Genomic DNA, 20,262 nt, shown 5'->3' with positions numbered 1-20,262 from the left:
AAGCCGTTAAAAAACAAAAATCATCCAAGTTTTGAATAAGTTTTAATTTTTGATTGTGTTTATACTTGATGCGTACAAATAACAAATAATACGCAAGAATAACAACAACAAAATAACTGAATATATTTAAAATCTTCAATGCATCATATGCCAAATATGGCAACATTTCATTTTTAACAAAAATTGAAAATTTAAAATGAAATGAGAATTACTAATTTCAAAATACCTACAACGTTATTGTATACATAGCTACAAACATATGTATTTGTATATGCCAAATATGGCAACATTTCATTTTTCACAAAAATTGAAAATTTAAAATCTAACGACAATTTTTAAATTCAAAATACCTACAACGTTAAAGTATACATAGCTACAAGCATATGAATACATATGCACATCTCCTCTACATTCACGCGTGAAAGCAAAACAAAAATGTAAACAAATATTATTCCTTTTTGGTTTGAAATTTGTACTTTGGATATCTCCCTCGAACATATTAATGCTTATGGAACCTAAACAAATTTACTTTTCTCATTCTTTCTTTAGTAATTTTCTCCTCATTTTTGATTTCCTATCAAGCATTTTGATACACGCAGCGCCATAAACGGCGTGGAGATGAAATACAAATTTTCGTTCCATAGGAGTACTATAAGAAATATATATACAATGAAGGTACTTTTAATTATTTATACAATAAAAACGCATTGAAATTCGGAAAAAAATCTCACTAGCGTAAGAAAACAATTGCAATTAGTTGGAAACTACACAATTAGAAGGAAATTTAAATGCAGTAATTAAAAAAAAATTAATACAACGTAAAAAAAATATAACATAGGAATAACATTTAAAAAAAAGAAGAAATGTACGGCTTTTGTTGCACTAGTTGTAACTTTGTGGCAACATTGATGCCAACGAAAATGCTATGATGAAGATTATCATGTTCGTTTGCACACAATTTTCTTAATTTCCTTTTATGCAATAATTGGCCTTTTCTCTTTATCTAACAAACATTTAATTTATATATCACATCCCTCTTTTTTTGGTAATATCAAATGAATATACGCTATGTAACTCAACCATAAAACACATTAATACTCATCCTTAAAATGTCAACCATCAAAAGTCCACAAACGCATATCATCGCTCTTTGAATGCGTTGCAAGACGATCCAATACACCTACTCATGCGTCTTTTGCCGTCGTCGCGAGACAACGCTTGTGTAAAAATAAAAGAATCCAAAATGTCCCCGAACTAATTTTCGAAAGAAGAGAGTTTCCGAAAGGAATCGCGGACGAAATTTTTCGTAAATAATCCAACAAAAAAACAATAAATTCCATTGAAATAATCCACAAAACCAACATGAATATTCAATGAAAACAAAAATGAATTCAGTGAAGACGTTAATATTAAGTGAAAGCCTTAAGAAGTAGATTTCCAAAATCCAAAATTGTGATCGCTCTCTCTTTCCGTGTTCCGTGCTCCGTCTCTCGTCCACCAATCAGCCCAGCAGTGCTCTAGGGAATGTTTTTGTTTTTATTATTTTCTTATGTGGCGACGAGAACAAAAGAAAACTTCTTATTTTCTTGCAAAGCAAACAATTTTCGATAAATTTCATTGTATTTGAATTTTTACCAAAAAATATAAGATTAAAATAAAGTTATTGCAAATAGAAGAATAAAGTTCAACATGTTAGTGACGACGACGACGTCAAAGTCAAAGACTCGTACAAATTATTATCGTCTACAATTAAAAGCGAATCCAGCTGCAGCAGTTCCAACAGAAACTTATAAATAGATTCGATTTTACTACTACTCAGCTCCGTCTCCGTCTCCGTGTTGCTGCCATCTGTTTAGAGAGGACGAGTGGTCTTTTCTAGTGTTGTAATATCATCTGGTTCGGGTTAAGCTACCTCTAAGCAACAAACGCCCACTCGGGAGTCGCTAATCGGGAATTTGGAATTTGCATCGAAAGTTAGAAAAGATAGCAGCTAAGAAATTCAAGGAAGTCCCCGCGCGCTTTTGACCTGCTGCCCTTTTTATTCATAATTCATATATTCTCGTATACCTACCTACAGTTGCCATTTCCTACCTACCTTACGTTCTTTGTACATTCGTATCTCGTATAAATAGTCGTTGTTGAGTCGTTTACTTTACATACATAAATTCTATCTACTCTGCGCGCGAGTTGTAACTCCAAGCTTTGATTTGGATTTCGGTTTTGATTTGTGTAAGGGACGACAAAATGGGAAAAATCGATTGCATGGTTGTAACGCTGTTGTTGGTTTTTGTGGGTAAGTAGTGTAGGATTACATGAAGAATTGCGCCATTGGGCTTCTTTCTTTATGTTGGTTCCTTGGTTCTAGTGCTACTGAAAAGCAGAACACAGAACAGAAGGACAGTAAGTAAAATGTTTGTATATATTCATGGTTCCTCTTCCCCTTCTCGCAGCTCAAACAGTATGCGGATCAATAATAAACAGCCCCAAAGTTGAATGCGAGCAATATAATGAGAAGAATTGCTCTAGATCGCCATCGCAATGCACACCAGTTGTGGAAACATGTAAAATTGACTCGGATAAGTCGCCCAGTTGCTATGTCCTTTGGTCGACGGATCCTGCGACAGGTATGTGTCATGGTTGTTCTTATTCTCCTTCTTATTGTAGGTATGTTAGGTTAGTATTTAAATCAAATTATGTGTTATGTAGGGTAGGTGTAAACTAAGCGTGTTCAGTTCACCCTTCCCCAACATTAAACCACCCACCAGAGTAGATGCATTACCTACAAGTGCTACACTCTCTTAACAAAAAAAAAAACACACTCACAAAACCTCCCAGGTTAGTGTAACTTTGATGAGTTGCATTGTTCTGCTTTGAATTTACTTGAGGGACTTAACATGCATCTGTGTTCTATGTTTTTTCTATCGACCCATTTGCCTGTCTTTTCTTTTTGTTCTTCTAAATAATATGTATTTTGCCTTACAAGAATGTTTAGGTATTTGTAAATCAGGTAAGAAGAAAGTAATCTAATAAAATGGTAGCACTAATTTTGCTTGAAAGGTTTTGCAAAGCAACTCGTCTAAAAAGCAATGGATTTAAATTTTTGATGACCTTATTTTCGAAAGGAGATTGACCAAATTTCAAATAAAATAATTAAATTAACCTATTTCCAAGTTAACGTAAATGAGATCTGAAATAAATGAATCAGTTTTGCCTTCAAATAAAAATAAATATTGCAAACTAATTTGGCGGCAAACTATAACATAAACTTAATGGCTTAAAGCTTCGTTGTATGTAAAACAAATCTGATTAAAAAAGGATAGGATAATTATGTAGATAAACAAGAACTGCTGGAAAAGTCCTTTTGTAGTTAGTAAGAAAAATTGCGTATACTTAGAATTATGGAGTTTTCGAATAAGAAGTTTTATTTTAGTATTAAACAAAAATTGATGTTTATTTCATGTGTATGTGTTTCCATATAGACTACGACATACCAAAGCGACTATGGTTGCAGCACCAGATCATTTTTAATACAATTTTTCACAAAGAATTTCCACATTTTTGCGATTGTATGTTCTTGATAATTTCGCGAATTCTATTTTTAGGGTAATGCATTGATTGGGCATCATTAACAAAGACTATCTCTAGCTCTAGATCCTTATCTAAACTGGAACGCATGTAGAAAAACTTTTGGTAAAAAGTGGTCCTTCACTGATTTTTTGGTCGTTGACAGCCGCTTTAACGTCCTTTTTGTCTTATAGATTGATTGTGTTGCGGGCTGCGCTTAACAAGGAATACAATCAAACGATAAACTAAAGAAGGTTAAAAGAATAGTTAGTATCAGTAATGCAGGGGCCCTTAGATCCTGCCCAGGTGGCTTAAATGTTGTTCTGGACCTCCTATCAGTGGACCTAACATTAAATATTTAGTATCGTGAAGCGCACTTAAATTTAAAGTATCAATCTGTTGGTTTTCAAAACCATGAGCATGGCAATACTTACTTACTGATTAAAGCGGATATTTTTGCGATGGGCTCCGACTTCTACACCCCTGTATTGCACTCCAGTAAAGATTTTAAAGTCATATTTCTTGCCCGAAAGGATTGGGCGGATGGTTTAGATATGAAAGGCTTCGATACTACTGTAGGGTCAAAGATGGAGTGTGCAGTTGGGTCGGGAATCGTCTCTGAATCCTTAAATATCTCTAAGTCTTTTCGGCTACCTGTTTGTGCCAGTTTATTTCAAACGGAATTACTACCAATCAGAGGCATGAAAAATATTCAAAATACTCTAAACTGGACCAAAAATGTCGGGATGAACTATCCAGCCCCAAAATTAACTTCCTTATCACTCCTCTTTGGGTTCAGGTCTGCAATGGAAATTAACGGGCTGACTAATTGCCTCGGCAAGGATCGGCTCTTCATAGCTCACTTGCTGAAAGGGTAATTATTTCTCTTGGAGCTATGAAGGGGAACGTTTTCTTAATTTTTGCAACAAAGCAGAGTAACCCTCACAATACTTACTGCCGTAGCTGTGGAGACTTTACATGAAAGGGAAACTGTAATTTACTTTCTACGTAAATGTCCTACCCTGGCCGTTTCTTGAATGTTAAGCTTTCCAAAGACATTTAATTAAGATTTTGATGAACTTTTCGAGATTAAAATCAATGACATGATTTCCTTCCTGAATGCGACGAAATTGCTCTATGATCGCTTATTCTGTTAATATAAATCCGCCATATTATCTTTTTTTTTATTTTCATTACATACATATGTAGGTCCAACGAAAGGTATCAAAAAGGCGCTTAGCAGCGCTAATTGAGTCGCCAAGGGCTGCTTATGACTGCCATCTCTACGTACCTGCCCTTAACTCAGGCTTATTATAAAAAAAAGAAAAACAAAAAAAAGTTCAACGGTCCACAATATCTAGGCGTGTTGCGGTAAAATTTACCACAACAAGTTTGGCTAGCCTATCTCATATCATTTTTCCTTTTTTTAACCTTCCTTTCGTCGTTGCGGCTCCAAAATATTTTAAGAGTTCAGTAGAATCCTGCTTTATATCAGTTAGTGCCCTGCTCTTATTGTATTTTTCAGTGGTAATGCGGAGTTGTGTGACAGAATGTGTCAATTACTTTTGAAATTTGTGACGGGCGGTCACAAAATACACAATTGTGTGACGGATGAGTCACGAAGACGGTCTTTTGAGTGTGTGACAGGTGGTCCACACAAGGAGAAAATGAAAGTGTGCATCCTTTGTATAATTTGCACACCAACATAAATTTAGTATGGCGTAATGCCCAGCCTAAAGTGTCGGAATACTAAGTAAGGTCACCTTGCGATGTGTTTTTCCCTCCCCTAAAATTGTCGGCACGGAAGTCTAAGGGTTTACAGTCTAAATTTTTCGTTGACTTTTTAGACCAATTGGATTGGACGGATAAAACTGAACTCGTCCATTAAGCCAAGGTAAGTGTTCAAATGACCAATGTGAAAGAGACCACAAAGGTTTGACTGGTTTTTGAAATCGGCATGCAACCCAGCGAAAAAGCCGGGTGTCGCAGTTAGACCGAAAGAGAAAACCAGATAATAACAAAAGGTCAGAGTATGATGGCATACTTGTCGTGGCCTCTTTGATGAGGAAAGTTCGCTATGAATATGGCACTTTATTTTTTGGAGAAGCTAAGAAGAGTGAGGTCGAAAAGCAAAGTAAAATTGGTGAAGGATTTTTTGAGGAAGAAAAACAAGAAAAATCCTGTTAGATTTGTGTTGGATGATAACTAAATTAAAATTGGGAAAAAAACCAAACAAAATTTGTGAGGAAGGCGTTGTTAATAAGCAAGAGGCAGGATCGATTTTCTTAAACCAAGGAAGCTAAGTATATCTTTTTGTTGAGTGAGTTTTGTGCTTTTTATCTTTGCTTGTAATTTGTAGTTGGCTATAAAGAGCCAAAATGTAACACATAGACTTTCGGTCGATTCCTTTGTCTTCCGAGATTGCGGGACAAAAAAAAAATTCTTTGTTCTTCGGGAACTTTCCCAAGTTGACATTTCTTTGTGTCCTTTGTTGCAGAACCAATTGTTCTCTTTCATTTTGTTGTTAACTTGTAAAAAATTGAAAAATTCTGGGTTTTATCCCTATATTTATAAAGGTTTCCCAGATATAAAATAAAATATCTTAACCTTTTTAGGTGAAAAATTAATCTTGAATTTAATTTTAATTGGGAAATCCGCTCTCTTTTTCTATTATTATTTTTGTATTGATTGGTTATGGTAAATATCATAATACTTCCTGGTATCCGCTTCTCCAATAAAGTCCAAATCTTAGTTTGCGTAATTATTAGAAGATAAATCGGGTTGCTTTTATACTGAAGAATCAAAATTTGATGTTGGTGGAGGCGTTTACTCTTTTGTCAAACCAATCACTGTTTCCGAACAAAACTTCTAGCTATCAAAAAAGTCCCTCCCAAAAAAGAACGTATTATCGATAACAGTTATCCGCATAACACACCATAAAATCAAATGTTTGTACATAAACGCCTTGACATTTCATTTAATGGCAGCTGGCAGAATATGGACTTTTATTTGAATTAAATAATGCATATCTAACACGTCAACAACTACCTCTAATTATCTATTATCAACATTTTATAGGTCCTCGATCTAAAACCGTCTCAGTCTTAAAAGACTCTTCTGATGTCTACGCTTTGAATGAAACTTACTTGATCCCCAGTTCCAATAGCCTAGAATGTCCCTCTTATTTTAATGTGAATCAGCATGATTATTGGTTTATCATTAATTCTCCTTGCAGAGGAGTCCTTTTCGAAATCAAAAATACATTCGACTCTTATTTTTTTTAATCTGTAGCATGTATGAAGTTGATTTTGTTATAATTAAAATAAAACTTCTAAAAACGTTTGTTTATCTTATGTGCCACAACATACTACCCTCTAAAAGCACATGAAATTGCTGTTTGTGCGATTCGATCACTTAATAAAACAAAGCGACCTACTTGATAAAAATTTTATTTTTTAATTGACAGCGTTAGAGCACGGATCAAATTACAATTGTTATTCCTCTTCGGTGAAAGAATGTCCTTTTTAACAATCATTTAACTAATTCAAGCCTCAGTTAAGTGAATGGCTTTGTAAATAATATGTTCCGATATTGAAAAGAAGCCATTCTTACCGCCATTCAAGAGGCTATACAAATTGGCAAAAAACAAGTTATTTGTACAGACAGCCTCTCTACCATCAAAGCCATATTAAATACCAAAAATAATACCGATCTTATCAACAATAGCCGCTCCTTATTAATCAAATCAAACCAATACATAAAACTAATGTGGACCCCTGGCCACGTTGGCATCCGGGGGAAAGACCTGGCGGACGAAGCTGCCAACCTTGCAAGCAAATTACCAATTTATCTGCATAACATCTACACTAAAGCTGACCTCATTAAAAGCCAAACAAGAAGACTCACCAACACCGAACAATTATCACACTTCCTTGTTATTAACTTTCTAACTTACCTCGTGTTTAAAAGTTAATCCCACATCACATCCTATTTAGTATGATTTTCCGAAAACCCAATTTCATCAAATTACGATTATATTAACAGGGTTCCATTTAATATTTAAAGTATGTCAGTTAAAGAAGGCACTAACCTTTTTTTAAATAAGCTCCGCCTTGATATGATCGTAGACTTCAATCGCTGCTTAACCAATAGAACAAGCTGTGTGAAGATTCCTACGCTCTCAAAGCCCAACTAACTACTCTAAATACCTTGGTGCTTATCTTCATTTCAACAATCTATAGAATTCTATCTACCAAGAGTGTTTTCAAAAAACTCAAGCTAACCTTATGAACCATCCCAAATCCTTCTTTTAGTTTGTTAATCACCAAAGACAGACAGACTTGCAATGATAATACAATATATTTTAAAAATTCATTCTTGCAGGATTGTTTTGAGTATTTACCAAACTATTTTGAGTATTTACCAAATTTTTCGCTGGTTCCACTCTTACCCGATTTCATTTATTCAACAACCATTGAATTCCTCTTCTCTTTCAACTATCTAATGTTTTTTATTACCCTTACATCAAGGAGCAGAATCCCTCGGGAAAATATAGTGTTCAGTAAACATTAAATTTTGAGTCTAGTACAATACCGAGGTCGGAATAATGGATTCTCTATTCAAACGTCACGAATTCAACATAAAGTGTTCACTTTTTATATAATCAAACGATTTTTTTTTTTTTTTGTAGTTCTTTTGATCTTTGATAAAGCTAATAATTCGAAGGATTTTCACATCCTCTGCATAGATTAGCGATATAGAATTATTTAAAACAGAAAGTAAATCATTAATAAATAAAAGAAACAGCAATGGATCAATGTTGCTCCCTTGTGGTACACCATAATTGACTTTAAGCTGACATAAAAAGTTACTCCTAGAGAATTGTAATGAACAAGTAATTGTAATTTTTTTTTAACAAACAAATGTCGATTTTCACACATATCGCAGAAGAACAATTAAAAGAGATTATGCCACAGACAAGAGATTCAAGCAATTTAGGAATAGCAGACAATTGCACTACAAGATGATAATTCTTAAATTCATCTTTTAGAACCTGGAAACCTAAAATACTTCAAAGAAGAAACTATATATAGGAAACAGAAGACACACAATTTTTGAACATAAACGATGGTATTCCATCAGGACTAGCACTGAAACATGTTATTGGTGAATCTTTTGCGTTTTTTTTTTATAAGGACAGATTTTACAATATTCGGAGGAAAATAGCCAGAAAATAAGAATATTTTTTGCTAAGATAAAAAATCAAACTTTTGAATTAGAATGCCTTACATTTTATGGATTGCATTAACAAAATATTCTAAGCAGTAATTGAATAATCATAATTTGATTTAATTTCATACGCCTTCAAAATAAACAAGATAAACATAGAATTAAGAAAAACAATTGTATTATGTATTATTTGTAATGCTGATAAAAATAGTTCAAGTGTTGCAGACAATAAACTTTATCACATATTCTATTATAAAATAATAATTATTTTGTTAGGAATGCCTAAGATTTGATCATAGTGGAGGATCGCATACAAATTATAGTTCTTCGAATTCATGGCTTGGCTCAAAAATGTGTTTGAGTACATTTGATTATTTTTTCGATCAATTAAATATTTAAAAAGTTCAAATTGTCTCCTTAAAATTTTTATAACTGATCAGTACCTAGAGCAATCGATTTTTTGGAATGAGTGTAAGAGAGGAATATTGGCTATTTGGCAAACACGTCTGTTTCTTTTACTTAAAAAAAAAATAATTTTATCTTGCAGAGCTATGAATTAAATTAATACATTTTTATTAACCATTTACCTAAGCTAGTTTTCCTTTTTGCCTAAATCCAAAGGTAAAACATTATTGATGAGGAAGATTATGCACACACAGTGCAATGGACTGAAAACGCTCAACTCAGGTCCTTTAGCCCTCTTGTATAATGATAAATGCATTTAAACCTCACAGACCTTCGTATAGTTGTTGTGCATGATCATCGAATGACATATCAGGATATAGGAGCTATTTAAAAATTAGTAGATAATCAATAACACTATTTTTGTAAGCTCGATCGAAGAATGTAATTTGCTTGCAGCACAGTTTGCTGTTAATTGAAACCTGCTAATAAGTGACTTGACTCTTCCTGTACGTGAAAGCGTAAACGATTCTACTTGACCAATCTCCTTTCGCACTCGTACAATTGCTAGAGTATTTAAAGATGTGAAAAGAGTTTTGTTTAACGCAGGCAAAACCACTGATTAAGCGGGTCTCTTTCTGAGTGGATGGAAAAGAGTTTTTTGCCAGCCAGCCTGTCCCTTAAAAAAGCAAATCCTCGTCTCGTATTAACTATCGTCCAATTGGACTTACGACCTTTTCAAGATATTGGAAACTCTGATCAATTCTTAATTTTAGAAATACTCGTATTTTGAAGAACGAAAGCTTCTTTAAGACGTTCGATAGAGTTTACCATCCAGCTCTCATATCGAAAATGCGCGCATTTGTTGAGTTAGGGTTCTTCTCCAACATTCTTTCTTACTTACGTACTTACTTAAGATATCACTACAGTCCGGGGCGGACCTGGGCCTCAACCAACATGCGTCTCCAGCCAGCTCGGTCCCTAGCTAGCTGTCTTCAGTTGTGCATACCAAGTTGGTTGAGGTCTTCATCCATCTGCGTACGCCACCTGAGTAGCGTTCTTCCTCGGGATTGGATTCGACGACCTTCCGGGCTGGAGCGTTAATGTCCATTTTCTCATTCGCTCTACATGATCCAGCCATCTAAGTCATCGGACTTTAATTTTGTTAACCAGGTCAGTGTCTCTGCACAGTCCGTTCAGTTCTTCGTTGTATATTATCCTCCATTTTCCATCTATGCAGACAGGAGCAAAAATCACCCGAAGTATTTTTCTCTCGAAGCATCCCAAGACGCTCTCATCTGTCTTTTACAGGGTCCAGTACTCAGGTTTATAAATGAGAACCGAGATGATGAGTTTTATAGTGGTGATTTTAGATGCTCGAGAGAGGTCTTTACTCCTCAATTGCCTTCTAAGTCCAAAGAAGCACCAATTTGCAAGAGTTATTCTTTGTTTGATTTTAGCGCTGTTCATGATGACGTTTTGTCCAAGTTGTCGTCGTTGAATGTCGTTTTTTGATGACAACCTATACTTGGTCTTGCCTCATTAACCACTAAACTCATCTTCTCCGCTTCTTTCGCAATGCTCAAAAACGCTCCACTGACATTACGCTTTGATCTTCCAATTATGTCAATATCATCTGCGTATCCGAGTAATTGGATGGACCTTTAGAAGATTGTGCCTCTATTGTTGACGGGTAAGTTTTGCACAAATCTTTCCAGAACGATGCTGAAGAAGTCGTATGACAGTGCATCGCCTTGTCTAAAAAATGTTTGGACATCAAATGCCTAGGTAAAAACTTGTCCGACCTTGATAGAGCAGCGCGCATTCTCCATCGTCGTTCTGACACTCTTCTTCATTTGAATAAATGATCTATTGCCTGAAACTTCTAGTCCACAAAATTGTTTCCTCAGCTTTTCATATTCGTTTTTGGATTAACACCATTGCGTCAGATGTGGAACTTCAACGGCAACTTATGATAAGTTAATTAAATTCTGATCTTTTCCAAAGAGGAATTAAAAATCGTGTAAATTTGAATGCTTCTAAAACTCAATAATGTCTACTCTCGCTAAAGCGCAACCCTGCCCCAATGCCACTATCTATGTACAATACATGCATAAAGGAGACTGAATTTTAGGTATGTGCATCGCTAATCTTCTCTTTTAAATTGAGTCATGTTTGAAGTCCAATGTGCCTATAATTTACAAAGCCAACAAAATGATAGGTGACCGTTGTCTTACTGAAACATTTCGTTTGCTTCGAGGTAAATTTAATTAATTAACAAAATCAACATTTTTCAGGAGAGCCAAACAAAACGGGGATATGCTCAATAGTTAATAGTTTAATAGTTAATTTTCTCATTTATGGCAGTTATATACAGTTAGTGACTTTTCATACTTATGAGAAATGTTTACTTACAATTGAGAGTGGAAATGTATTTTCTTCGTAAGTGGTTTAACAATCAGTTACACTCGCCAGCTTAAAATTGTGAAGATAATCCTTCCAAAACTTTATTAAAAATTCTAATATTTTGTATTTACATACAGTAAATAGTATAATTTGTTAATTTACTTTCAGCCGAAGTGAAAATAACAATGAAGGGTTGTTTCACTGACAGCCATGAGTGCAATCAAACAGAATGCATATCCACTGCTGAGCCACGTAACAATATGAACTTTTGCTGTTGTAAAGGTTCCCTGTGCAATAGAGACCATAAATGGATCCCAACATCAACAGAGGCTACAACTCAAGGTAATGTTTTGACTTTAACAGCTTCATAAGTATCACATTGAATTCTTTATTAATTGTTTACTTTTAGTTCCAAAAGAGAAAACGTCAGATGAAAATTTCTTGTACGTTTTGCTTGCCATTCTTATTCTGTCGGTTCTTGTGGGAATCTTCCTTGCCGGACTATTTGTTTACAAAAAACGAAAACAAGGAATGTTCAATGAAATACCAAGTGTAAGTTATACAAATTTTATTTTTCAAATATGAATTGCGTGTAACATCTTCCTGACATCTTCCTTAGATCGAAGCTGAAGTAACAAGTTCGTCACCGTGTCTGGCAGTACGACCAATAGAATTGCTGGAACTAAAGGCCAGAGGACGATTTGGTGATGTTTGGCAAGGAAAACTTCGTAACGAAGATGTGGCAGTTAAAATATTCTCAATGCAAGAAAAAGACTCATGGAATACAGAAATAGAAATATACAAGGTACAAAGTGTTTTAAAATAATAATGTTGCCCTTTTTTCTTGAACAAGAATTTAATTTATTTTGGTTGTCGTTGATAGCTTCCACGAATGAAGCACCCAAACATTTTAGAATTTCTCGGTGGGGAAAAACACTTGGAAAAAATGAAGCCCGAATTGTGGCTTATTACAGTTTACCACACAAATGGTTCACTTTGTGATTATTTGAAAGCTCACACACTCACTTGGAATGATTTGTGCAAAATAGCCGAGTCAATGGCAAGAGGATTGATGCATTTGCACGAGGAAATTTTGCCAACAAAAACAGAAGGTCTTAAGCCAGCCATTGCCCACCGAGACTTCAAGTCAAAAAATGTTTTGCTAAAAAGCGATTTGACTGCATGTGTAGCAGATTTTGGCTTAGCTATGATTTTCCAACCAGGTTCGTAAAGAATTTCAAACAATGTCTAAGTGATCAGAAAATTAAATGGGTTTTCATTTTTAAGGAAAATCTTGTGGAGATACACACGGCCAAGTTGGCACCAGAAGGTATATGGCACCTGAAGTACTCGAAGGAGCCATAAACTTCAATCGTGATGCGTTTTTACGTATTGATGTTTATGCATGCGGGTTAGTGCTGTGGGAAATGGTTTCAAGGTGTGATGTAAATGGACCTGCCGCAGAATATGCCCTGCCATTTGAAGCTGAGGTTTGTAAAAATTAAAAAAAGTAAATCGATTCGGTTTTTGCATAAGTTTTTGTTTCGATTTCAGCTTGGCCAACGGCCGTCGCTCGAAGAAGTTCAAGACAAAGTCGTTGGGAAGAAACTTCGTCCCCGCATTTTAGATTCTTGGAGATTACACCCAGTGAGTAATTGAATTTTATTTTGTTTATTTTTAATTTATACATATATCTTGCTGGTTGTGTTTGAATCAGGAATCATTTTGTTAGTTAAATTTCGATTTTTTTGTTGCGAATTTTATTATTGGTTTGAAATTCATGAAAACATTTTATTTATGGAATCATAATTTTGCACTTAGCAACAAACCACGATGGAAATAGCGACTATATTTCGCTACGTTCTCAAGTATGGATTTTATTTAAATCTGTCAGTACTTAAATATAAATTTATGATTAAACTCAGTTGAGGCATTTCAAATTCAAGGTATTTGGATTTCAAATTATTGAAAATCACAAAATGGTTCGCAAAAATATTTGGATTTCTGGAAAATTAAATTCAATAAATAAATTAGGTGGTGCAACAATCCGTAGAGAACCTGGACCTAGTGGCTAACAACTTTCAACTGTTCCCGTGTGCGAGTCATGTCAGGGTTGAAGGAGAAATGTAGTTTATTTGCCGAATGTTAACGTTTAATTTGTAAAAGCACTTTGGAGGATTTGTCAATTCATTGCAAGAGACAGTATCCGTGAAAAAATGCTCAAGCGTACACTTTCAAAATACGCGTCGTTCGGATAGAACGCCCCGAAAATTTAATTGTTGATCAAAGACATAGCTCTCGCAATGTGACCTCGAAAGAGTTTTATCACGAAATTGTCAATTCTACTGATTCGAACCCCGTTGTATAGGACTCTTTGGAATAGTAATGAACGTAATAAGATTCGACTGTTCGATGTAAGCCGCTACAGCGTCGTAAAAGCCTCTTGAACATCCGAAACTTCTCCATCTGTTAAGGGGCAATGTTGAACCACACAGGACATCCAAAAACGGTCATCGGCAGTATGAGGACCATTTAGGAAAGCAGCATTTATATGTCTGTCGAAATATAAAAATTAACCAGATACCAGATGTAGATTCACTACACCTAAAAACTGCCCGTGAAGATCACGTATCCCTTAAGGCCCTAGCCATGCAATATAGCTGAATCTTGTTTAATCACGCTGCAAGAGAGTTTTAATAACCTCAATCTTTGGGGCCGTTCTGTACACAATTATATCGTTGGCGGACGCAATTGCCATAATAAGAGTATCTACCAGATCGCTGGTTAATATGCTGAAGAGAATCGGCGATTTTAAAGCTCCCTGTTGAAGACTATTTTTAATTGGGAATGTTGTAGTAGAAGTTACATTGACACTTTTGCAAACAAAGTTTTTTCTACCACTAGGAATTTCACAAAGTATGTAAACAATGGTTTGCTTATGCCAAGCCTGATCAATTTTAGATAAAGGCCCCCTAACCATAAGTTGAGCATAAATTGTGTCATGACCCGCCTTGAACCCGAACTGTTTATCCGGAATTATTTTGTTGTAAGCCGGACACTTAATCGGAGACCTACTGATAATCATCTCGAAAACTTTGCTGATGCTCGGAAGAAGACTTATCGACCGAGGATTTGACGGGATCCAATGCGCTATTGAAGAGTGTGGTATAAATGTCTATTGACTTCATCGGTAAATGTTTTACTACAACGTTAGATATACCATGGACACCTGCTGCCTTTTTGTTCTTTATTGAGTTGACGATGAGCTAAAGCTCAATCTTAGTTACTAACAAGTGACATGGTCTCGTTTGTTCAGTGATTATGGTATTTGCCTCAAATCTTAAGTTATGTTAAAGTCATCGTCAATGATGGTTTCTTCTGGATTTATTTGTGCCGTTATAAGTACGTCTATTTTCTCTTCAGTTCAATCAACAGTGTCTCTAAACCAAAATCACATTCGAAGACGCATAGTTTGTATTCTGCTTTTACGGCTAACGCAGGAAATAATGATTGGTTTATTGACTCAGGGGCATCGGCTCACATGTCTAAGAAACGTGAATGTCTCATAGATTTCGCAGAACTAGGTAGGGGAGATATAATATGTGCCAACAAATCTCGCCTGTCTGTACGAGTTGCTGTTTAGAAGAATGTCCGAGATGTTTCTGTAAAGGTAACGTCAAAGAAGCAAAGAAGAAGAGGATAGTCGGTGTGGTGTCGTCGCATGGGCCACCTTAACTTCGATAGTTTGCTAAAGTTAAAGAATTGAATCTCAACAAGAAAAACTGTGAAGTTTGTGTCAAGGGCAATCAAACTCGAATGCCTTTAAAGAAAAAAGGGAATTAATCCATTCTGGTCTTTGCGGTCCTATTGATGTTGCTTCATGGTACTAGTCGATGATTTTAGTAGAAAAATCTTTGTTTATTTTTTGAAAGCAAAGTGTGAAGCTTTTCAAACATTTTTGTCGAATTCAAAACTTTTGTTGAAAGACAGAGCAAAAAGAAAATCAAGATTTTACGCACCGATAACGGCACTAAGTTTTGCAACCGTTCATTTAGCAAGTTGATGAAAGAAAATGGAATTCAACACCAGACGACAACTCCGTATACGCCAGAGCAGAACAGTTTAGTAGATAAAACCAATCGATAGATTATATCGAGAAGGCACGCTGCACGTTATTTGACGCTGGACTTGACGTTAATCATCAACAGATCTCCTAGACATTTTCTGGACGAGTTCGTAATCCCAGCCATGTTCGAGTTTTTGGGTGTAAGGCAATGGTACATGTGCCGAAACATTGCCGAAAGAAATTTGATTCAAAGTCATAATGCTGCATTTTTCGCGGTTACACTGAAAATACAAAAGGTTATCGATTATTCCAGGACGAGAAAGATAAAATCATAACTAGTCGAGATGTTGTGTTCTTCGAGAATTGCCTTTTTATATATTCTCAGATGAGTCGAATTCAGTGGGGGATGTTGGTGACAGTGAAGATGATAGCACCATTAAAGAACACTAAAATGTTGTTCTCAGAAGAGGAAGAAGTTGACGGAAACCGCGAGACTGTTAATGGAGACACTGAACCACGACGTGCATCAAAACCTGCCCGAATGGATGATTATGTTTGTCAAGCTAAATCCGTTGAGCTCTACGATCCATTTACAGTTAATGAGACATTAAACACGCTAACGATAAATACCAGAAGTTGGAATTGGAAACGAACTTGGAAAACCTTTTCAAAATGAAAGACATAGGAGAGGCCCGTTTTTTTCTTGGGCATTCAAATTAAAAGGGATCGAAAAAGAGGTTTAATTTTATTGGATCAACAGTTATACATCAATGAAATTATTAATCGATTCCATATGTTTGATTGTAACTAAGCGAAAACACCTTTAGATGCTAACCAAATGTTAACAAAGGAGATGTGCCCACAAAATGAAAAGGAATATGCTGAAATGAAAGATGTACCCTATCAAGAAGCTGTGGGAAGTCTTATGTTTGCAGTTCAAGTTTCACGTCCTGATATTAGTTTTGCTGTTAGCACAGTTAGTCGATAAGACCAGAACCCGGAAAAGCCCACTGGACAGCAGTAAAACACATTTTTCGCTGTCTAAAAGGAACAGCCCATATGAAACTAGTTTATACCGCTGGGGAAGGTCATGTTTCCGGATTTCTCGACGCCGATTGGGATAGAGACTCAGATAAGAGACGATCCGTTACCGGTTATAATTTCTTGCTTTATAATAATGCAATCTCATGGAATTCGAAAAAAACAGCCAACAGTCGCCATCTCGACAGCAACTAGAAGCAACCTGGTTGATAGGCTTACAGAGAGAACTAATTCTAAATTCACCAGATTCAACTATCATTCGTTGTGATAACAAAAGTGCTATAAGCCTGGCTCCAACCAGCACATATCATGGAAGAATAAAACACATTGATGTTGAACATCACTTTATACTAGAAAAAATTGACGAAGGAAATATTATTTTGAAATACGTCTGCACTGAAGAAATGAAGCAAAGCATATTACTTGTTCTTCTGCTCTTGGACTTAGCTTTGGTGTTATCTAATTCAGTGAAGGTGTTTTACTTTAGAATTAGATTTTCATCAGCTTATCATTTTGTTTGTTTTATTTTCCAAATACTTGTAAATTAATAACCTGTAGATATCCTTTATTAACAGATTACAGTCCTACGCTAATTAAACATCACGGCACGGGTATTACAGAAAATAAAAAAAAAAAACAATTCAATTTTTTTTCGGAGTTGAGCTATGCTAAATGCTTGGCTTGTGTCAAACAAAGTTTATTCTTTCTTTTTAGCTAAATTAATTTCAAAACCAAATATACAAATATTTTTTTTTAAATTTGTTCCAGGGTCTAAGTGTGATATGCGACACAATGGAAGAATGCTGGGATCATGATGCAGAAGCGCGGCTATCCTCATCATGTGTTATGGAACGTTTCACCCAGTTCAACAAATATCCCCAAATGCCACTTTTAATAGAGACTAACAGTGACAACACAATAAAAGATACGACGAATTGTTTATAAAATTCAATGATACATCATATTAGATTTTAGATGTGAATGTTTTATGAAGAAACAAAAAAACAAAACAAAAATCAAAATCAAAAAAGATTCAAAACGCATAGTTTCATGTAAGTAGATCCATACCCCCTTAGATTTATCGCACATCCGTTTTTGGTGTACAGAACGAAAGATTTAATCTTAAACAAAATAAGAAAATAAATAAATAAATATAAAACAATATTATAAGAGTAAAAAAAACGCGCGTACATTTTAGGTAGCTATAAATAATTTAGAATTCATAAAAGTTATACATACATACAAAATACAAAAATATTGTTGACAATTTAAAAAAAAAGTTGACAATCGATTCGAGTAAGTTGTGTAATTCATATAATTAATATACGACTGATTGAACATTGTTTTTTTTTTATTTAATAATAATATGTTCAAAAATTAGAAAAATAATATTTTTTTTTGTCACACCAACAATAAGTCTTCAAGCCAATAAAGTAGTTTTCGAAAATATATTTTGTTTATAGAGGAATGTTTATTAATTTTTTGTTTTTATTTCATTTAATTAAATGCAGCTCAAGGTAAATGTGTTAGTTAATTATTTTTTTGGAACTAATCTCACCTAGTATTGTTTTTTTGTTTCTCTGTGCTTCTTCAATGTTTTTTTATATATTTATTTATGTTAAGCTTTTTTTTATAATTAAAATACAGTTAAAATATGTCTGTCTGGCCATAAATACTAAAGTTATAGTTTGAAAAATTAATTGTTTGAGTCAACATACATTTCAAACAGAAATCAAATAAATTGTGGTCTTCCAAGTGTTAATTTTAATGTTAGGGCGGAATTGTTTTTAAAATTAGGATCATAATCTTTCTCTTTCTTAGTTCAAATTGTAAAAACATCATACAAAATAACTTACAATTCAGAATTATAAATTTATTTAAAAACAACCACGACCTATTGAACAACAACTTTTTTAAGAATATTCTCTTTTTCTGTTGGTATACACCAACAGGTTTTAAAATTCAAATTTTACTTCTTGGATCTTAACTATCAAAACATTTTTGATAGTTAAAAAACTGTAACTTTACTTTTAAATTGTTTTATTAGTTTTCTTGATATTTTTTAAAAAATAAATTATATTTGACTCCAGATTTTATTCGGTGTAAATTAATAATAAAGTTTTGGAAACATTATTTTGAATATGTATTATATCGCTTCTCAAATTGGCACTAGTTAAAAATTTTGTATTCAAAAATTTGTATTATAAAAATAAACAAGTATATATTTTTAACAGAGGGTATTTATGACTGGACAACAAACAAAATCTATAAATTTTAAGTTGTAAGCATATTTTATATTTTTGTTTTCGGTTTGTTTATATAGAAATTTTAATTTTTTAATTAATTTTATTTTTAACTAATGCTTTTTAAGTAAAATAAAATATATATTTACATAATTATTTTTAATTAAAGACAAAAAACAACTTTATTTTTCTTTGTTTTATTTTTGAACGTGACTTTTTCTTATTTCAGTTTAATAACTTGATTTTGTTTTTAGCCAAAAAGCAGAATTTTTAACAAAAAAAAAAGTTATAGAAACATTCTCAATTAGCATGAATGAAAAAACTCTTCATACAAAACAATACTTTTCCAAAGGATTAAGATGTCCTAAATTTGAATATCGCTTTTAAAGGGGTATGCTCATTTTCGGCCCAGAGTGTACACCAATGAATTTGGTATCAAATTAAAGGTTGTTCTAAGCCGGATATATCTGCAAAAATATTTTGTCCATAACTCATGGGAGATCCGAGATATTTGAGATTGAAGTTTGAAATGTCCAACCATTAAAAATCAGCACTTTTTCGACATAAATGCTAATATCTTTGGATATAGAAAAGCTAGGAAAATCAAAAAGGGATTAAAATAAAGGTGTCAAAAATATCTTTCAAATGAAACTAAAATTACATTTCTATGATTTATATATTTTGAGTTATTTTGAATCAAACCTTTGAAAAACAGCATTTTTTAGGCAAACTTTTGTACAGTAATATTTTTTTAAAATTCAATGATGATATTAATTTTTTTTGGCACCAATAAGTGGCTAAGTTTACAACCTTTATTTTCATATATAATTTTATAGAGTTTCTTCAACAAATTATTCATTTTGCCAATAATAATTCAAAAAATATGCTCCTAAAATACAAAAAAAAATCTTATACCTAACACTAAAATAAAAATAATTCTTATAGTGATAGTGGAAAAATTAAAACAAAAACTAAATAATTCTTATTAAAGTGGTCGAAATATTAGAATAAAAAAAGAAGTTGTTATTACAATATCGACAAAACAAAATTAAATTAATTCAAAGAAAAATAATAAATAATTATAAACTAAATAATAAAAAATAAATAATTTTAATGGCAATGGGTTTGGCAAAACATAATTCTAATCTGAATCATAGGTAACTAAAAGGTTGTTTAAAAATTGAGATGGGGGTCTTAAATTACTCTCATATCTTGCCCAACTTAAAAACCATATTATGGTCATAACATGAGCGCAGAATCCAACCGTTTGTTCGTTTCTTTGCACTTGGGAACTATTTAAGTTACTTGGAT

At 33.8% G+C, this 20,262-nt stretch overlaps 1 protein-coding gene across 1 annotated transcript; it reads left to right on the top strand.

Annotated features, from left to right (window-relative positions):
• The first annotated feature begins 1,238 nt into the window (after positions 1-1,238).
• LOC129939322 (activin receptor type-2A) lies at positions 1,239-19,136 on the top strand. Its single transcript, XM_056047297.1, has 9 exons — positions 1,239-2,293; positions 2,451-2,624; positions 11,770-11,943; positions 12,011-12,153; positions 12,221-12,406; positions 12,485-12,824; positions 12,889-13,091; positions 13,156-13,248; positions 17,477-19,136. The coding sequence occupies exons 1-9, from the start codon at positions 2,245-2,247 to the stop codon at positions 17,651-17,653; spliced, it is 1,539 nt and encodes a 512-aa protein (XP_055903272.1). The 5' UTR covers positions 1,239-2,244; the 3' UTR covers positions 17,654-19,136.
• Positions 19,137-20,262: the final 1,126 nt, after the last annotated feature.

The sequence above is a fragment of the Eupeodes corollae genome, chromosome 1 (genome assembly GCF_945859685.1).
Source record: "Eupeodes corollae chromosome 1, idEupCoro1.1, whole genome shotgun sequence".
Taxonomy (NCBI): Eukaryota; Metazoa; Arthropoda; class Insecta; order Diptera; family Syrphidae; genus Eupeodes; species Eupeodes corollae.
This window is presented reverse-complemented; position numbering and strand designations above follow the sequence as displayed.

Coding starts and splice junctions, on each gene's coding strand:
- LOC129939322 (XM_056047297.1), top strand. CDS start 2,245: ATGGGAAAAATCGATTGCATGGTTGTAACGCTGTTGTTGGTTTTTGTG. Junction 2,294..2,450: donor GCTGTTGTTGGTTTTTGTGG/GTAAGTAGTGTA, acceptor CCCTTCTCGCAG/CTCAAACAGTATGCGGATCA. Junction 2,625..11,769: donor GTCGACGGATCCTGCGACAG/GTATGTGTCATG, acceptor ATTTACTTTCAG/CCGAAGTGAAAATAACAATG.